The sequence below is a fragment of the Rhinoraja longicauda genome, chromosome 9 (genome assembly GCF_053455715.1).
Source record: "Rhinoraja longicauda isolate Sanriku21f chromosome 9, sRhiLon1.1, whole genome shotgun sequence".
NCBI lineage: Eukaryota > Metazoa > Chordata > Chondrichthyes > Rajiformes > Arhynchobatidae > Rhinoraja > Rhinoraja longicauda.
The window spans coordinates 17,117,408-17,135,481 of record NC_135961.1 but is presented as its reverse complement, the minus strand read 5'-3'; the positions used below and the strand labels follow the sequence as shown (position 1 = coordinate 17,135,481).

General features: G+C 36.6%; 1 protein-coding gene across 5 annotated transcripts in view; it reads right to left on the bottom strand.

The window, feature by feature from the left end:
• Window positions 1-3,616: 3,616 nt before the first annotated feature.
• The window catches only part of flvcr1 (FLVCR choline and heme transporter 1), a 32,057-nt gene continuing 17,599 nt past the window's right edge, over window positions 3,617-18,074 (bottom strand). The window contains exons 7-11 of one of the 5 annotated variants that reach the window (XR_013547622.1): window positions 16,245-16,350; window positions 13,481-13,592; window positions 9,105-9,203; window positions 7,443-7,498; window positions 5,061-5,142 (exon numbers count right to left, since the gene is read on the bottom strand). Coding sequence is in view for 1 of the 5 variants with exons in the window: in XM_078404879.1 (XP_078261005.1) it covers window positions 5,065-5,142; window positions 7,443-7,498; window positions 13,481-13,592; window positions 16,245-16,350 (352 nt within the window). In the remaining 4 variants the exon portion in view is untranslated. Of the gene's footprint in view, window positions 5,143-7,442; window positions 9,204-13,480; window positions 13,593-16,244; window positions 16,351-18,074 lie in introns of all 5 variants that reach the window. The other 4 variants (XR_013547624.1, XR_013547621.1, XR_013547623.1 and 1 more) reach the window with 4 other exon arrangements.

Below are 18,074 nucleotides of genomic sequence, written 5' to 3'. Positions count from 1 at the left end.
ATGCAATAAACACATACATACTGCAATAAATGCATTACAATATTTACAATTTTTGAATGTCAAAATCTTAAAATGCGGAGACCCAACAAAAGGTCTCCATAACTCAAGTTGAGTACACACACACACGTCTGCCAAAATGACAAGGAGAAAAAAATAAAGCAAATAGCTCAATTGTAAACTATTCAAGCATTCTTCTATCGTTCTGTGAAGTGACACCCTTTAATCAAGGTTTACAAACTATTTTTTGAAGAGCTAACTGAATTGAGGGTAATGAAGATGCAAGTCATTCTTTCAGTACGTTTTACCTTTCTACAAAACAAAGTAGTGGAAAAACACAATTTCTTTGAATGTAGGATTTTTGGTCCAGCTAGAGTACTGAAGGAAACGTTAAGGGAAGTGATGCCACGTTCACGCTTCCTTGGATGGTGGACAAGGAGAAAAGTGAGTAGTACCAAGTTCCATATGGTTCTCCAATAGCACAGCTGAGATCAGGAAACATGGATGCATGTGTATAGGCACAAGGAAACTGAAGCCACTAGTTCTATTTCTCCCTTAAAAAGGTAACCATCATATAATTTTTTTTCCCGCTGCATTTTTTTGCTCACTCGCATTTTATAATAATTTCAATGATATATACTGAAGAGAGTACACCACACAAAACTGCACAATTGAAACAAGAGACCCGAGCATTGTAGGCAATAACAAGTGGCATAAATCAGCATTGAGAAACAAGTTGATGGAATTAAAAAGACAAATGTCTAAATAGATCTTTGAGAAGATAACAAGGAAGGCTGGTGATGGAGGCATTGATGTGTCCCACAATGTGGTGTACAGAGTCCCAAATGTCCCAGCAGATTGATCAGGATACAATGCTTTGGGATCTCAGTATCAAATTGGAAGTAGGTTGAAAATGGGAAGGTGTCAATAATTTGATACAAGGAAGAATTTAGAGGAAAAATGTTAATTAAAACAGTGAAAGTTTTATAATGCTGCCTGGTAGGGTTGTGGAGATAAAAACCTGGGGAAAATTGTAATCTACAAGGCTAATGGTTGAATGCAGTTTTAACTGTTGGGTTGGGTCAGTTATCCCTGCAGATGGGAAGCCAAAAATTAAGCGACTATTGAACATCTTGTCAGCTGAGATGGGGCACCTCATCGGAATTTAATTTGTGCATAAAATTAGATACATTTCTCCAAACTTTGTGCTAAATATTAAATGGGAAAACACTATATTATTCAAGTTGCAATCTGAAAGACATGCCACCATAATGCTAAAATCATGCTGTAACAATTGAAAGTTTCCATGGGTTAATCACTAAATATTCAAATTTGGATGCTAAAGTTATAAGCATACACATTACCCAATACCCTGGTATGACAGAGTGTCATTAAAATTATGCTAGCAACTCAATTTATGTTTCTCTGGAAATACCATCACTTTGCACATAGTGGTGATACTTCAAGAAAAGATCCAAGGAGTAGCAAGCAATACTTAGGTCTATATCAATGATGCAATGGTTCAAGCCACACAGGGCAGATTTTGGGCTCCAGAAATTGCTGTTAGGGTTGCTCATTCATAGAATGGTCTCTTCCCTTCTGCCACATTGAATAAGCACCATAGATGCTTGTGATTGAGATTATTAGATATCTATCCTACTTATTACAATTATTAGGAATATTTACAGATTAATTGTTCATCCCATGAAATGAACGGTGATATGTTTTAAAAGTCGTGATTAGAATGGTGTAAATATACCATTTTGTACACTATCCTAGTGGAACCCAATCAGACCCATTTCCATCCACTGCACTCCTCTAATAAAGGCTGGACAAATGTTTTAAACATGATGTAGATTCAAGGTAAAAAATCACAGCTACGTGGATTAGGAGAAGAAAAATCGAGCACCAGTATCCTGTTTATTCCATATATTGGAATTGTTGTTATGTGATTCAACTGCAATGCTTCCTATGATTTTTTTAAAAAGGTTAATCTTGGTGGCAAAATAGATGAGTAGCCAGGGTAAAAATAGACTGGATTTGACTTCTAGTCTACACTAGACTGACATTCAACCTACTAAGTGTTAGCAGAGCAATATGCCCTTGGTAAAAAGGCAGCATGATGACTATCCTGCGTTCAGAAAACATTCACCTGCTGAGAACACAGGAAGCAAGCATCAAGTAAAATAATCCAAATCAAGCATCTGGGTTCACATGACCAATGTCAAACCTGGAAGACAGTTGGTCTTCCAAAAATAATCAATAACAGAAAAAATGGTCAGATGAAAAGGAAAAAAAAATCCAAACCTGTTGGCTATCCTGCACAATAACCAAATTAAGAAAAGCTTCCCAATATATACTATTAGAAAACTAGGCTAAAACAAGAAGAAAAAAAATCTTTGATATTTTTCACGCTATTGCAAAGTTTTATCTTTTTAGTAGCACTAATTAGGATCTACAGAAATGGCATTAAGATCTCTATATAAATGCGACAAAGTAGTTTTAAAACTTCCTATGCACTCCCAAGAAAACCCTGGAAATCTTCAAAGGACAGGTGCAGTATTAATATATTTCAATTATCTGCCATGCAATCAATATTTCTGATGCTTAATAACACAAAGCAAATGTTATCAGTACTGCAATGTGGTCTTACCACTAACCACCGAAATCAGGGACACACTCCCCACACTTCAGTCGTTTCCTGACCTGCCGATTTAAAAATATTCACAGTACCCAATGAGTCATGGAGTACAATAATTCCGATTAATCCAGTGACAAAACAGAGCTTTCTGGAGCACTGGCTGATGACCACATTGGGGCAGTCCTAAACTTTGCACCTAAAGTCTGCAGCAGTCTCTTCTGGTGGTGTGGTGAGAAATAAGTTTTAAGATCAAACTTTCCTAACTTTTTCACCTGTAATGTTAATTCAATTTCCAGCCACAATTTCATCACTTCTTGAATTTGAAACTAGATTAAAGTTACTTAATGACAATATTTAGAAATTTGCCTTGTGGGCCTGATTAAATCCTGTGCTGAGATGTTTATTTCACAGGGGATCTTTACAACTTCCAGAGAGAATGAGATGTTCATTCCATCAGGTCAGGAAAGATTGGAATCCAATTCCTCAAAAGGACAGTACGTCAATATGCACCGAGTTTATGTAAAAGGCTCAACGCATTTCACACTAAAATTTTAAATAAGACCATTCTTTAAACCAAAGGCATCACTTACGACGTTTCATATCTATCATATCATATATATATACAGCCGGAAACAGGCCTTTTCGGCCCTCCAAGTCCGTGCCGCCCAGTGATCCCCGTACATTAACACTATCCTACACCCACCAGGGACAATTTTTACATTTACCCAGCCAATTAACCTACATACCTGTACGTCTTTGGAGTGACACTGTCTTAAATTGTTGGTCATATTTCATTCAAATTCCATCATATCAAGACAAGTTTTTTTTTAAGTGGCAAGTTCAGTTCCATTCACCCATTCTTTCAAACATCAAAATATACCAAATGCCAAAAAAACTGACAATTCCCTACAGAATTATTTCCTGATTGCAGCCAAGCTATCTGGAGGGAGAGAGCGAGAAAAAAAATACACAAACCACTTTATGCAAAATAAAAATTTCATTGTGTATTAAAATCACATGATGAAGAAAATGATACAATTATATACAGATATGTGAAACATGAACCAAAGTAACCACAACTATGTGTACTCCACAGTGACAGGTTCATAATTTGATGGTTATCATCTGGTAAAGTGACAGAACTATGAGTATTTGCAAGTGAATACCAGAATTGACTTCAACTGTACAGATGCTCTAAGATTAACAATGAGAGGATAGGGGCATAATTAATGACTTTGGTTCTACATTGCCAATATATACAGTACCATCCAGCAGACTAACGATCTTACACGAGGTTGATCGTTTAGATCTTAATACAGTTCTCAGAATTTAATGCACCTAAATAGTTAAAATCTGTTGCATCTTTTCATATCAATATTAAAGGCACAACTATTGTGATGAACAGATATTTGTTCCCCCCAACATCTGGGGGTTTACAGTACATAGACTGTACTGGACAACAAATTTTACAATTTCACTCTCGAGCTTCTTATGAAGTTCAAGATAGAATATTATCTGTGAAACTTAAACCTACTGTATTCATTCCTGTGAATTGAATAGATTTAAGTGCAAACTGGTTTATGAATAACTTCTGTACACTAATATTTTTACATATGTACTATTGGACATCCATAGCATAGCTATGCATCAAAAATGGAAAATTGCAACTCGCTGCTGATATATATAACTATATATTACAAACATATCAAATCTGTGCGAGCTACAGCTAAGCACATTACAGTTTTGACTAAACAAGTATTTAGTGCATTTCCATGGAAATTGCTTTTATGGATGTTACAAATTGTGCAAGAGCTATTTATGCACAATTTAACTTAAAAAACTAAATTTCTCTTTGAACATTAAGAAGGCTAGAGTTTACATTTTTGAGGGGCTGAATTCTCCCTCACCTTTCAGAACACTGACCCGTTCTCAGAACTCATCCAACATGCCCAAGAGCAATAACAAAATCTCAAAGCCATTTTTTTTAAACAATGAGAATGTCAAAGGTTCAGTGTGCTTACATTTGGAAAATTACCAGAGACATTGGTATAGTAGCATTTCAAAATAATACTTAAAACAAACTCCATATGTAAGACTGACATTGATGTTCAAGTTAGTTGGCTCCGATACATTTTTACATATAAAAATTGAATTCTGGTCCAGTTTAAGTCTTCTGTAGAAATGATTTGTTCAAACCAGTCAAACTTCCAATTTTTCTTTGCAAAAATATCTATCTGACTGGAACAACCTAATGCTCTTGAAACCAGTGAAATGATTCCATGATTCGAACTACTAATAAATATTGGTCACTGTTAATAAATTATCACATTTTTCTAACCATTGCACCATTAGCAGCTCTTCATATTTATTTCAGTGCCATTTACTAGTTGTGCGCTGTACCACTGCCATCTGTTCTCCCATATTAATTAGATTGTAGTTTCTTCTGGTGCATGAAGTTCACTTTGTGAAGTGGAAACTCTTTCTAGTGAATCACGAGCAGCAAACTGAGGGGAGAAAAAAACCCAATTATTCTTATTTCCTCATAATAGTTACAACACCATTATTCACAGGAACACTCAGAAAAGAAAGACCATTTAGTTCCTAGGTTAAAAAAATAGTTCACGGCTAATTTGATAATATTCATGCAATGTCGTATCCCTCAAGAGCTGTGGCTAAACTCAATTAACTTCAAGATTGTCAGATTCAAAAACTGACCCATATCAATTATCATTTTCAGAATAGATCCAAAATATTTATGTGATGAGGAGTTTCCTCACTATTCCTGACTCTAATTTTTAAAACATGGTTTCTAGACAACAGTACCACAAATCCATCTCCAAATCTATAACTTCAATCGTCACCCAAAGGAAATTTTACTTCTAGAAAGTAATCTAAATCTGGGAATTTGCTTATCAATCTCGTAAGTACATGCTCCATCCCTCCCAAAATTGAGAAAATGGTTTATACAGCTGCAACATGACCTCCCACCATTTGCTCATTACACCTACAGGACTTCTACCACTTCTAAGTTTTTATCTTTTAGAAAATACAGATTTCAAATCACTGTTTATATCAAATCGTTTTGACTAAAATCTGCATCAGTTCTGTAATTTATTGCTAACAATCTCATTGGTTTTCGAACAGCAAACTTGGATTTAAAAAACTAACATTTAGAAATAATGACCCATACCAATTGTTCTTTTTGTGTCACCGAACCATATATTTTAAGTAGGTCAAAAATTTGCCTTGCATTCCACGAGCTTCAACTACAGCTCTCAAATGACTTTTGGAAATCCATTATGTCATGTCGTAATATTATTTTTTCATGCCACAATGAGCTGACAATTCCGTGTTATTTGCAGCACAAGTAAGCAGAATTAATATTCTGCACATTTACTTGGGAGTCAGAGAGTGATAGTGTGGAAACAGGCCCTTCTGCCCAACTTGCCCACACCGGCCAACAATGTCCCAGCTACACTAGTCCCACTTGCCTGCGCTTGGTCCATATCCCTCCAAACCTGTCCTATCCATGTACCTGTCTAACTGTTTCTTAAATGATGGGATAGTCCCAGCCTCAACTACCTCCTCTGTTAAATCTTTTCCCCTTCACCTTGAACCTATGTCCTCTGCTCCTCGATTCCGTGACTCTGGGCAAGAGACTCTGTGCATCTACCCGATCTATTCCTCTCATGATTTTGTACACCTCTAAGATCCCCCTCATCCTCTTGTACTCCATGGAATAGAGACCCAGCCTACTCAACCTCTCCCTATAGCCCACACCCTCTTGTCCTGGCAACTTCCTCGTAAATCTTTTCTGAACACTTTCAAGCTTGACACAATATTCTAAATGAGGTCTCATCAACGTCTTATACAACTGCTACATGACCTCCCAACTTCTATACCTGCAAGAATACATTGCTTTTTTTTTTGGACAGCTTTATCTGGCGCTATGTGGTGCAGTGTGTGGACTCTGTTTAAACAGTCTTTGCAAATGGCATCAAGTGTACAGACCTCCCTGTAAAATAGTTATGTCAATAAATATTCTGCTGTATTGTGCAAACAACCTTTCCTTGTTTTGATGGAAAGAGGCAGCAGTACACTTTGCTGAGCAAAATACACCCAATACTTAAACTTTAACAGCTTCATCCATAATACAGTAAAACATTTAATCTGGTACGTTTGGAATTTTTGTGGTGCCACTCTGGCAGATTTTCTGGACTAGAGGACTTTATTGCATTTAAAAAAAAATATTACAGTAACATTTCAATGAACCCATGGCAAGTGGTCAAGGAGCAAAGAGATTGGGGCCGGATGAGTGGAAGGTATAAATATCACCTGGTGAATCAGATGACGAACCATTCTGATTCTAAATGGCCAGATAACAGATCATCAGCTTTACTGTACTGCAAATAAAGAAATTTGCCACAAAAACTAAGATTGGTCCAATAACATTGGATAAAAGATATTGAATCTGCAACAGAGAGAAATACCCTCTAAATAGATCTTAATTGTTCAATTAAATGGGAAAACTCAGATGACAATACCATTACCCCATTAAAACATTCCACAAATACTGAAATTCAGCAGATAGCAGAAGGGCATGGTTCAAATCTCAGCAAATGAAGACAAATTTGAAAAGGGGTGGCATTGTCAGGTTTAACTAACCCAAAATGCACTCCTCTACCCACCACCTTCTTGTGGCAATTCATATATATACAAGAAATTCACACACAGAACAGGTGAAATTTAAAAGAACTGATTGTAAACTTTCTACACATCCAAATAAATGGTTTAATTAATCTACCTGGGCAGATGCAGCTAAGTTTGCTTGTTGTCTTTTTAAGTCTGTTTTTATGAAAACTGTAAAGAAAATAGAAATTATGAAGCAATCTATTTCTTTTACGTGTACATTTTATGAAAAAAGGAACCTAAGAAAGTGAATACATACATTTTTAAAGATGTTACGTTTACCTACAGTCAACTAAATCTCAATGAAATTCTGATAGAACAAAGTCTGTACAGCACCTTTTAAAAGCCAAAAATATGAAGCTTTCAAAATTGCATATCTTAAAATGGAGACTAAGAGTTTCCATCATTGTATAAGGATATTACAAATGCAATTGTAATAAAATCAGAATTACTGAAAGAGACTTCATTCACATTATTTAAGCAAACGGTCGTCCTAAATAATAACAGAACATTTACCAGTTACACACACCATATCTTTCTGTAGATGTTATACAATTGTATCAATTTATCAAGCAAACAGTAAGGAACAAATAATTTGTAATTGACTTCTGTAAACCTTTTAAGAAAGTCACCAAAAAGTAATATCTTAATTCAAATACATAGCTGCACCATACACAAAACAAAGTATTGACATTACAATTCTGTTTTTGCAGAGTCCTTACCTCACACTGCTTCCAGACAGAACACTGGCTGAAAATAGCAAGACTAATAAAATCATCCAGCACATATTAGAAGTTATCAATAGAAGGGAGTGATTCCAAGGCATTAAAAATGGAGGAACATTGATGCAGGACCAATAATTTACCAAAATAAAATAGTCCAATAGCTGCTATAAAAATATTCACCTTGGAAATGTGCAGGTTAATTCTTATTGCTGGCTTAGTTTGTATTAAATATAGGTCCTCAATGTACATGTTTAAATAAGTCTTAAAATATTTAACAATTTCAGTCAACAATTTCCATCAAGCCAGTCCCATTTCCCCCAACAGTCCATGATATGGACTTGTAGCTAGCAGCTGTGCACAAAGCCAGGCTTGGAATACTTCCTGTAGATTCCACATAGGATTACCATTTAAGCATGACTGCAGCACAAATATGCTCACTATCACCACGCCCATATTTTAGGTCACCTGCACTGTTTAATTACTGTCAGGGACAAGTCAACTCCAGTGACTTTGACAGCTGCCCGAGTGGTAGAAAACATGGCAAACCATGTTGGCACAGAAACACAATCAGATGTTCAACCCCCCCCCCCCCACAAATTGATGGACTTCATTTTGTAATTTATGTCCTCCAAAAGTCCCAAATTGGATTACCGCCTCATAATCACTCCCAACTATTCTTTCTCCTTTTTTTGGTGCGGTGCATAAAAGCTATGTCCAATGTAAAACAGATGCTAATTCACATGTTAAAGCTGCATTCCCATGGGTAGTGCTTGTAGATTTAAGTACAATAGTTGTGCAGATGCTCCATTCTTTTCCAGTTTATATTTTGAAACAACTAAACTTATTAACATATTACTTATGCATGCAGTAAACGTTATTCATTGCGTTTATAACTTAGAAGTACCCGAGGCTCTTGAGTAACATGATTTTTCCACATTGGCCTGAGTAACTAATGAAAAATGCAACTAGTTTGAGTGTGCACATATAACATGGGAAGTATTTACTTTTTTTAAACTGGCATTTTATTAAGCCACACCCTATAAATTAATTACCTTTAACAACAATCAACTGCATACCACGTCTAGTGGCTGGAGGAAAAAATGTCACATTTCCACATCAGAGGGTGGACAGACTAGAGTATGAACTTTCTGCTGAAGAAACAAAAAACAAACTGACACTAACTTGTTTTGATGCATGTAGAATAATATTTATAGCTTGTCAGAGGCATTATTATTTTGTTAAGTCAGAACTAGAATGGCATTTTTTGCCAGCCCAAGCCAGCATTATGCCCACCTGTTACGGTCATAGATCAGTCAGATGCAAAGTAGAACTCCCTTTAATCTGCCCCAACAAAAGTGTCTGAACCGTAACCTTCAAACATTAGCGTGACATTTTCCTCAGCTACTTTCAGTTTCCAGCCTCTCAAAGTCAGGTTTCTGACTGGTGTTAAACCACCAGCTGCCCCTGGTGTGAATAATGTAGATTCCCATTGTGTGAACCAAGTAGATTATTAGATGCAAATCATGCATTTAAAACTACTCCAAAGGAGCCTTTCATACCCTACATATAGCCTCATTTCAACAGAGCTCCCAGAGGTGAGGTGACAGTATTCCAATCCATAGTACAATCAAATCCCTATCAAAAATTTGTTTCTGGGTTCTTTTACTTGCAGCAGCATGACGCCGCCTTACCCTGTACACGATTGTCCATGGACAGTCTCAATCCTGGTTCGTTCATGTAGACTGGTTATATTTCTTTCCTAAAAACCTAAAGAGACTAGCTTCACAATTGACTTGTTAATAAAAACATGCCAGCAAACCAAACAAGAGCTGTGTGCGCCACAAAGCTGCAGATGCTCAAGACTTCACAGGATGTAAAACTGCAAGAATGAAAGCTTAATAGTTTATGATCATAATGTTTGTGAAGGAGTCAGATCCTTGAAAGATGTTTCAGCTACCTTTACAGTTTACATAGTGTCTTCCTTTCAGTGAATTATTTTGTGAACGTCCTCCCTTACCACTGCTTCTTCTTACCGTCACTTGCATAGCCACCAAGTTTTGTCATATGCCTTTTCAAGTGACAGAAGAGTGATTAGCGTTTTAACATTCACACATTGTACAGAGAAGATACTCGAAATCTGTTAAAAAGCTGCAATACATTCAGAAGGCTGTGTAGGTCAGTGTAAGTTGTCAAGAATTTGTGCACAACCTCTCCTAGGACTAACCATTAGCAGCAGCCTACCACTGGAGAACAGTTCACTATAATGGAACCTCAAGAATTCCTCGCTTTGTATCTTGTCTAAGCCTAAAGGATAGAGATGTGGTTTTATCCACCCAGAGCTGCATCTGGATGACCAGAAGAGCATGTTGGGGATCTTGTGATCTGCACTGCTACACAATAGAAGATCTTTTCAAATTTTAGTCAAAATTCTTCAGTAATTGCCCATCAGGACTTGAGTGAAGTTTAATAAACTTTTTCTGACTTTCATTGTCAAGAAAAAAAAACTATCACCCCTCTATATTCACATTTTTTCCTACTGGTTGACCCCCCCTCCCCCAGGTTTCTGAATTCTATCTATATGTACTATCAATAACTTCCAAATGAGCTGCCAATTAACTAATTCACCTAATACAGTTTTTGCTAATTGAATTGCATAAAAGTCGTGAAACCTACAGTAATTTACTATATGTATTTACAGTACTCAACATACAATCAAAACTTAGTACCTGTAGTTTGTTGAACTGGCTATATACTTCCTGTGCTGGAGAGAGGAGCAGCTGGTAAAAGGAGCTCTGTGATTTATTAGGAAAAAAACTGGGTAAATTGGTTAAGAATATATACAATACTTTGGGTGGAGAGTGTGCACAATGTTTACAGTTACAGTCAGTTGAAAATTTATATCAACAAACGGTGAAAGTAAATAGAATTTAAGCCTTGAGTTGGCAAAGTTGATAGCCTTCTTTCCAGCGGGGTAAACGCCCAATGAGTGCAGCAAGATTTTCAAATTAAGTTGCTAAAAGCCAATTTTGGAATTTAAATAATCGGATAAAAGGATGTGCATAGAATCTCAAGAATGCCAGAGAATCAAAAGTGGACAGAGCCTAGTAGATTCTCAATTTAGACAGTATTATATTGGACAAAGAAAATACAAGAGAAGTACTATGCTTGGAACTGCTTTATGAAGAAAGACTTTGGCGACAAGGTTAAATGGCAGTGGCTGAATTAGACACGGAAACAGAAGGTCCATTTTGAGGAACTCAAAGCCAAAGCCAAAGAAAATGCCTGTTGTCAGCATCTTACAGAATAACCAAATTCTTGAGGGGGAAAATGCCTATTAAAGCTGCAAAAGCGTTATGGTGGAATAAATGGCAGTATTTCAAAACAAAGTGCCACTGACGTAGAACCAGAACACTGTTAAAGTAGGGCTAATTGAAAGGATGGGTGAACAATTTATACAGGAAGTGAATCATTGTAGTACAGAACTACAATAGATCCATAATAGATTAGCATTCAGGAGCAGAACAGATTCCTTAATTCAGAAACAGGTGGGACACTTGTTAAACAAACAAAAGAACAAATAGATTTTAAATTCTACTTGAACCTTTGGTCCAGCAACGGATGCATGCATAGCAAATTTAAACAGCCAGGGCAGAGTACAATTTATTTTAAATGAATGCTTGTGAAAAATATCACCAGCACAAAAGATTAAACTCCTGATAGTTTGGAATAGTCAATGAAATCTGAAATGATCCAAATGTAAAAGAAGGCTACCTTAAAGTAGCAAGAAACCAAAGGAGTTCAACTACAATTAAAAGGAGAGCAGTAAGACATAAACGTCTCTGTAAAATAATCCATTTGGTTGTTTCTTAAAGGACAAGAATGGGGAAAGAAATTGTGCCAATATCAATCTTCATTATCAAAACTATGGGCATATTCCATACTTAGCCAATTATTTTCGAAGTGAAGAGGCTTATAAACAGAAGGAATTAAATGCGCACCTTAAAAAAATAATCAAAGTGGCAACAGGAAGAAAATACTAACTTAATTACTTCTCATGGAGTTAACATGGTGGCCAGGGAGTACAGGGTACACTTTAAGGTATAAGTAATCAACATTGTTTCAGAGCAACAACTTATGCCACATAAACATGATAAAATCATTTAAGGTTGCAATAAAGCAACAAAGAAAGAACAATGTCCAAGCCATTAAAAAATGTCCGGTCTACTTAGAATAATTGATAATATATTGATGCTGTTGCATCAAATGTGTTTGTAAAGCAGCAACAAGAAATAATTTCATTGTTCCAGTTCATGACAAATAAAAACTCTTGAACTTGGTTCATCAGGAAAAAAATTGACAAAGTTCCACAGAAGACTAAATGAATGCACTCAGGCTGAAGAATATGGGCTAGGTGACTAATCAGGAAAACAAGATGAAAGAAGGAAGAACCTTCAAATAGTTTAATTTTTTGAACACCAAATAGTCATTTCACAAGATCAAAACCAATAGCATAAATCTTGGATAACCTCCAGCAAAATTGAAGGGTAGATTAACAAATGAGTGGGAAGTAGCTGACTATATAGAATGGATGCAAACAATGAATTATGGAAAATAACTTGCTTGAAGAATGCCACTTTTCTGCAAAGATCCAATGTTACTAGAGTTAGAATATCGGAAAGTATCTTAAATAATTAAAACAAAATAAATTATTTTCACTTAATATATTAGTGGTCCGATCTTGATATCGTAAAATCTTAACCTTCAAAACCCTTGAGGCACGAGAACATGTAGAGCAGCAAAGATAAATGGGAGACAGGGGTTTGGACTGATTTTAAAAACAGAAGGAAATTAGCAACCTCGTAAGCCAATAAAGAATTAAAGAAAATGTCTCTCTCCCCTCTCAAAATGTCGATTCCAGGCAAAAGTAGTTAATGCAATGGCAATTAACTCCATAAATCAAAATGAGCTGGATAAATATTTGAAGGACCATTGCAGAGGTTCCAAGCTTTAAAAAGAAACAGTTGGTTTTATTCACCGTAGAACATAATGGTTGCTACTTTGTGGGAACCATAGGCAGCATATACTGAATGGTCAGATTAATCCAAAGATTTTCATTCATTGTTCTTCAGGCGTGGATAAGATAAGAGCAAGGGAACAGGAGTGAACTTGGGGGGAAAAAAATTCAGAGCTTTATCTTCTTGGGGTTTTTTTCAGTCGTTGGTTGGCTCCTGCGCAAAACTGACTAGGATGAATGGAGTCCTGAATCGGGAATAATGTAAAAGATCTGCGGAGAGAATGGCCTTAATTGGCCAAATGGCCTTTTCATTGTTCCACATTATCTTTTATATATTTAGTAGATGGAGGTGCTGCTTTTCTCAAACAGCAACACATTACACATTAAGATTAAATGGTAAAAACAGCCAATTACCTGTAAGGATGATTCCCACAAAGATCCACGAACAAAGAAAGATATTTCCTGTAAACGCATCATAATCAGCTTTCAACTTTCCTTGGGCCAGAGTGAACACTATTCCAAATAGCTGGAATCAAAGAAAAACAATATTGAAATAACTGTCCAAGATTAACAATACACCATTACCTTCTCTTGGAGTTATTGGCACAAATTCCAAAATTATCTAACAATATCCAACTAAAGTAAACATTAGAGTTGGCTGGTCTTTCAACTGTATCATAGTTAGACTCAAATTCCCTTTTCTGCACAATCTGCACATATGCAGTTCCTGGAAACTGCCAATATATCACCCTTGAAGACAAAGACTAAAAGCAAGAGCCAGAGCCAATGCACAATTCTAAATTTACAACTTCAACCTGTGGAGCGGCACAGTGGTACAGCAGTAGAGTTGCCGCCTTACAGCCCCAGAGTGCTGGGTTCACCCGACCATGGGCCCTTTCTTTACGGAGTTTGTATGTTCTCCCTGTCACCACATGGGTTTTCTCCGGGTGCTCTGGTTTCCTCCAACACTCCAAAGATGTACATGTTTGCAGGTTAATTGGCATTGGTAAAAAAATTGTAAATTGTCTCTAGTGTGTAGGGTAGTGCTGGTGTACTGGGTGATCACTGGTCAGTGCAGACTCAGTAGGCTGAAGGGCCTATTTTCACACTGTACCTCAAAGATTAAAGTCACTTAACAGTTGGTCTTAAATGTACTGTGACAAATCATAAAACAATTATACTCAAAAAATCAATGAACAATTTAAAAATTACATATACATGGTTTATGCTTCACCAGAATTTACAAAAATGAACATTTACTTAAACAGAACTGTTATTTACTAGATAATGTAATATGAATGGGGCCAGAGCCATGAGCCTTTCCAACTGACTGTTAACATAACTGACATCAGTGATCCTGTGCCTTCCAATGAAGGAATCTACAATTTTAGAAAATTAACATAATATTGTGCTCGTTTTCTGAACAAAATCAGTAGCAACTATGCATCCATTGTAAGAAGTAAAGCACATTCACCTTACTTATTGTACAAAAGCACTATTTAATAATGGGTTGTTGGTGCCTCAAAATGGCAGTGTCTTTAGAATATTCAGTATATGGCCAGTTCAACAAAACTATATATTCAAACTTGTATGTTTAAGATGGTGGCCCAGATTTTACAGAATTTATTTGGTTATCTTATTGAACATGCTGCTGAGACAATTGTCCATATGTCATATATTTACAAAGAACATATACCATCAAAATTAATTTGCTACACCTCGTATAACCCAAATAAGCCGTGTCCACCAAACTGCTGAGCAAACCATTGACAGGAGGCAAAGACACACTTTCGGTTTTACCATATATCTGAATTGGCAACTCAGATGTTAAAAACATAGGAATTAAACAATTTTTAAAAATTGAAATAAGCTGGCCCAAGATCAGTACGATGTGGGAAAAGAGGTAGGTAAATTAGTGGTAGGAATCATGAGTGATATGATCCATTTGCACTTGGAAAGGCAAGGGCTATTGAGGAATACTCAGCATAGCATTGTGCGGGAAATTGCGTCTCACGAATGTTTTTAAAAAAGTGACCAAAGAGGACAATAGGGTGGTACGCAATATGTACATGGACTTTAAAGCTTTTGACAGCGTCCCACATGGTAGACTGCTCCAGAAAGTGAGATCACTGGGGATCAAGGTGAGCAACCCGTTAGATACAAAATTGGTTTGATGATGAAATCAGTGGGTGGGAATGGAGGTTTGTTTTGCAGACTGGGGAATGTGACCACTAGTGTGTCATAGGGATTGATGCTGGTTCTCCTGCTGTTTAGCAGATATACTATTCCAATTGGAATTTATGTTGACAGTTGGTAAATTTGCAGATGACAGCAAAATTGCCAGTGTGGCAGACAATGAAAAAAGTTATCCAAGGTTTAAAACGATCTATGCCAACATCAATGCGAGAAAATGGCAGATGCCCTTTATCTTAGACAATGCAAAGTTAAATCAGCCCAGAATTTGCACAGTAAACTACAGGACTAGGGGTACAAGGTGTCCCTAAAATTGGTGCAGGCATATGGCACGCTTGGCTTTATTGGACAGGAAATTCAGTACAAGAGTTAGGACATCATGTTACAACTTTGTAGGGTGTTGGTGAGACCACATCATGCTATAGGGTCATTGTGATTAAGCTAAACTGGGTGCAGAAAGGATTAACAAGAATGATGCTGGAACAGAAGGTCTTTAATTATGAAACTGGATAGGCTGGGACCATTTTGGCAGCTGAGGGCAGCCCTTAAGAAGTTTATAAAATCACGAGACATAGATAGGGATAATTGACATGGGTTGTCAGTTTCTTCCTCGGGGTACAGGAGTCTGTAACTAACGGGCGTGGATTTAAGGTGAGAGGGTTCAGATTGCAAAGGGACCGAAGAGGCAATCTTTTCCGCACAAAGGGTGGTAGGTAGATGGAAGGAAGTGCCAGAAGAAGTGGTAGAGATGGGTACAATTACAAAGTTTAAAAGAAGTTGGACAGAATCATGGATAAGACTTGGAGGGATATGTGGAAAAAAGCAGGCAAATGGGACACAGGAAGGCATGTTGGTCAGCATGGGCCAGAGAGTCCGTTTCTGTCTGTATAACTGACTATTTCCCAGAGATTATTTTTGTAATGATATCAAATTAGCTTTTATTATCCCAACAATGCAATTCATAATGGATCATCCAAACTCTTACTTGTGCAGAAGCATTGAGAAGTCCAGATGATGTCCCCTCGGATTCTGGATAGGTTATTTCTACACCAAATTCAAAGCCCAATGGAAGATAACCGGTCATGAAAAAACTGAAAATGTAAAGATCTATTTAGTCAATTTGTACAGAAAAGGCAGCATGTCAAAACTATATTTGTATCCTTTGATGACTGAACTTCTGTACGCCCAGTTAAGCTTCAGCTGCCACAAGTTGAATAAATCTGGAACATTTTATTTACATACAAAAATACTGCAACTCTTAAAGGGATATATACTTACAATAACCTAACAGTCATTAATTATTAAATTGGATCTCAATATGTAGCTGGTGTCAAGGCTATTCGCTTGGGGAAAAATTGAAAAAATACAATTATAAAGATGGTTCAAGTGTTGAAGTTCTGAATTGTTTTCCTAGGATTTTCAAGTTCACCCAAGTGCTGCATGCAAATACAGCATTGGGTATAAAACGATTTAATGATTTAATATAAGCTCAGCCTAATACTCATGAACGTAATTACTTGAAATATGACAACTGACAATTCTCAGAATAGTCATTTCTTGTGGTTAGATTATTGCAAACTGCAAAAAAATAGACCAGAAACAGTGAATTTCCTCTGTTCAAACAGACGTTCGTGCTCTGGAATCACATGAGCACAGGAATTTACTGCAGTTAATTAAGCCTTGTGTTTTATACTAATGTGGCACTGTGGAGGCATTTTACTATACCTCCACAGTGTCTGGTAGAAAGAATGAATAGGTCATCTTATTTCCCTAATTAAATTTCCTAATTCAAAAATGGACTATTACTGCTTAAAAATGTCTCTCCCCCTAGCAGTGTAACAAGCTGACAAAATCCTGGTTATAGAATTAGCAAAAAGCCCACTAATTATTCTTCCAGAAGCAGAACTGTTCAGTTTTACTCTAGCTTATAATGTTAATTATATGTTTAGTGCTGCCATCAAAAGCAAAACACTTAAAATGATGTCCTTCAAGGCTCAAATACAAGGAAAAAGCCATTTAAAGGTGGCCTGCGTTTAATCCGTAATCCTCGTCAGCTAAAGATACATTTCTTCTTGTAGACATGGGAAGAGAAGACATTAGAATAGCATTTGAGGGGAAAGCAGTAAGGGTGTTCTATCGGTCATACTGTCACAAAAAGAAGAGAAGCTGGGTACCACATTTATGTTTAACACCAGAGTGGCTATTCTACACGTCAGAATACATTCAAATCTTAAACCTTAGCCGGGATTAATACAAGGATATTGATAAAATGCCTGATAATCAAAGCCACACCCATTCAATCATAATCTGTAGACCACTACTGTTGCACTGCAGAAAGTCCTTCAAAAGCTGAAGAACGCCAGCATGAGGCACTGAGATTTAATATCTTGATAAGATGAAACTTAATTCATCAGATGGATCTAGCTCACTGTTGTAATTAAATCTCTAAACAATCATGCCTACATTACCAATTTCCACAATATAAAAACAGAAAATTCTGGAAATACTCAGGTCAGGCCGCATCTGCGGGGAGGGGGGAATTACCATTTCAGGTCAAATCTTCGACCTGAAACATTGTGTTCCTCTTCCAACAGATGTCCCTAACCGAAGTATTTCCAAATTTTTGTTTTTATTTTTGATTTGCAATAACTAAAAAAAAAGTTTGGTATTACAACAAAAGCCAGTTAATCATATGTTTACAATTCCAACTTTTACTAAATACCACTGCCCTACGTGCAGGATTGCTTTCGAAGTCCAGGTAGTACAATAGATTGACAACTTAATTGAAAATAATTTCAAGGTGTACAGGAAAACA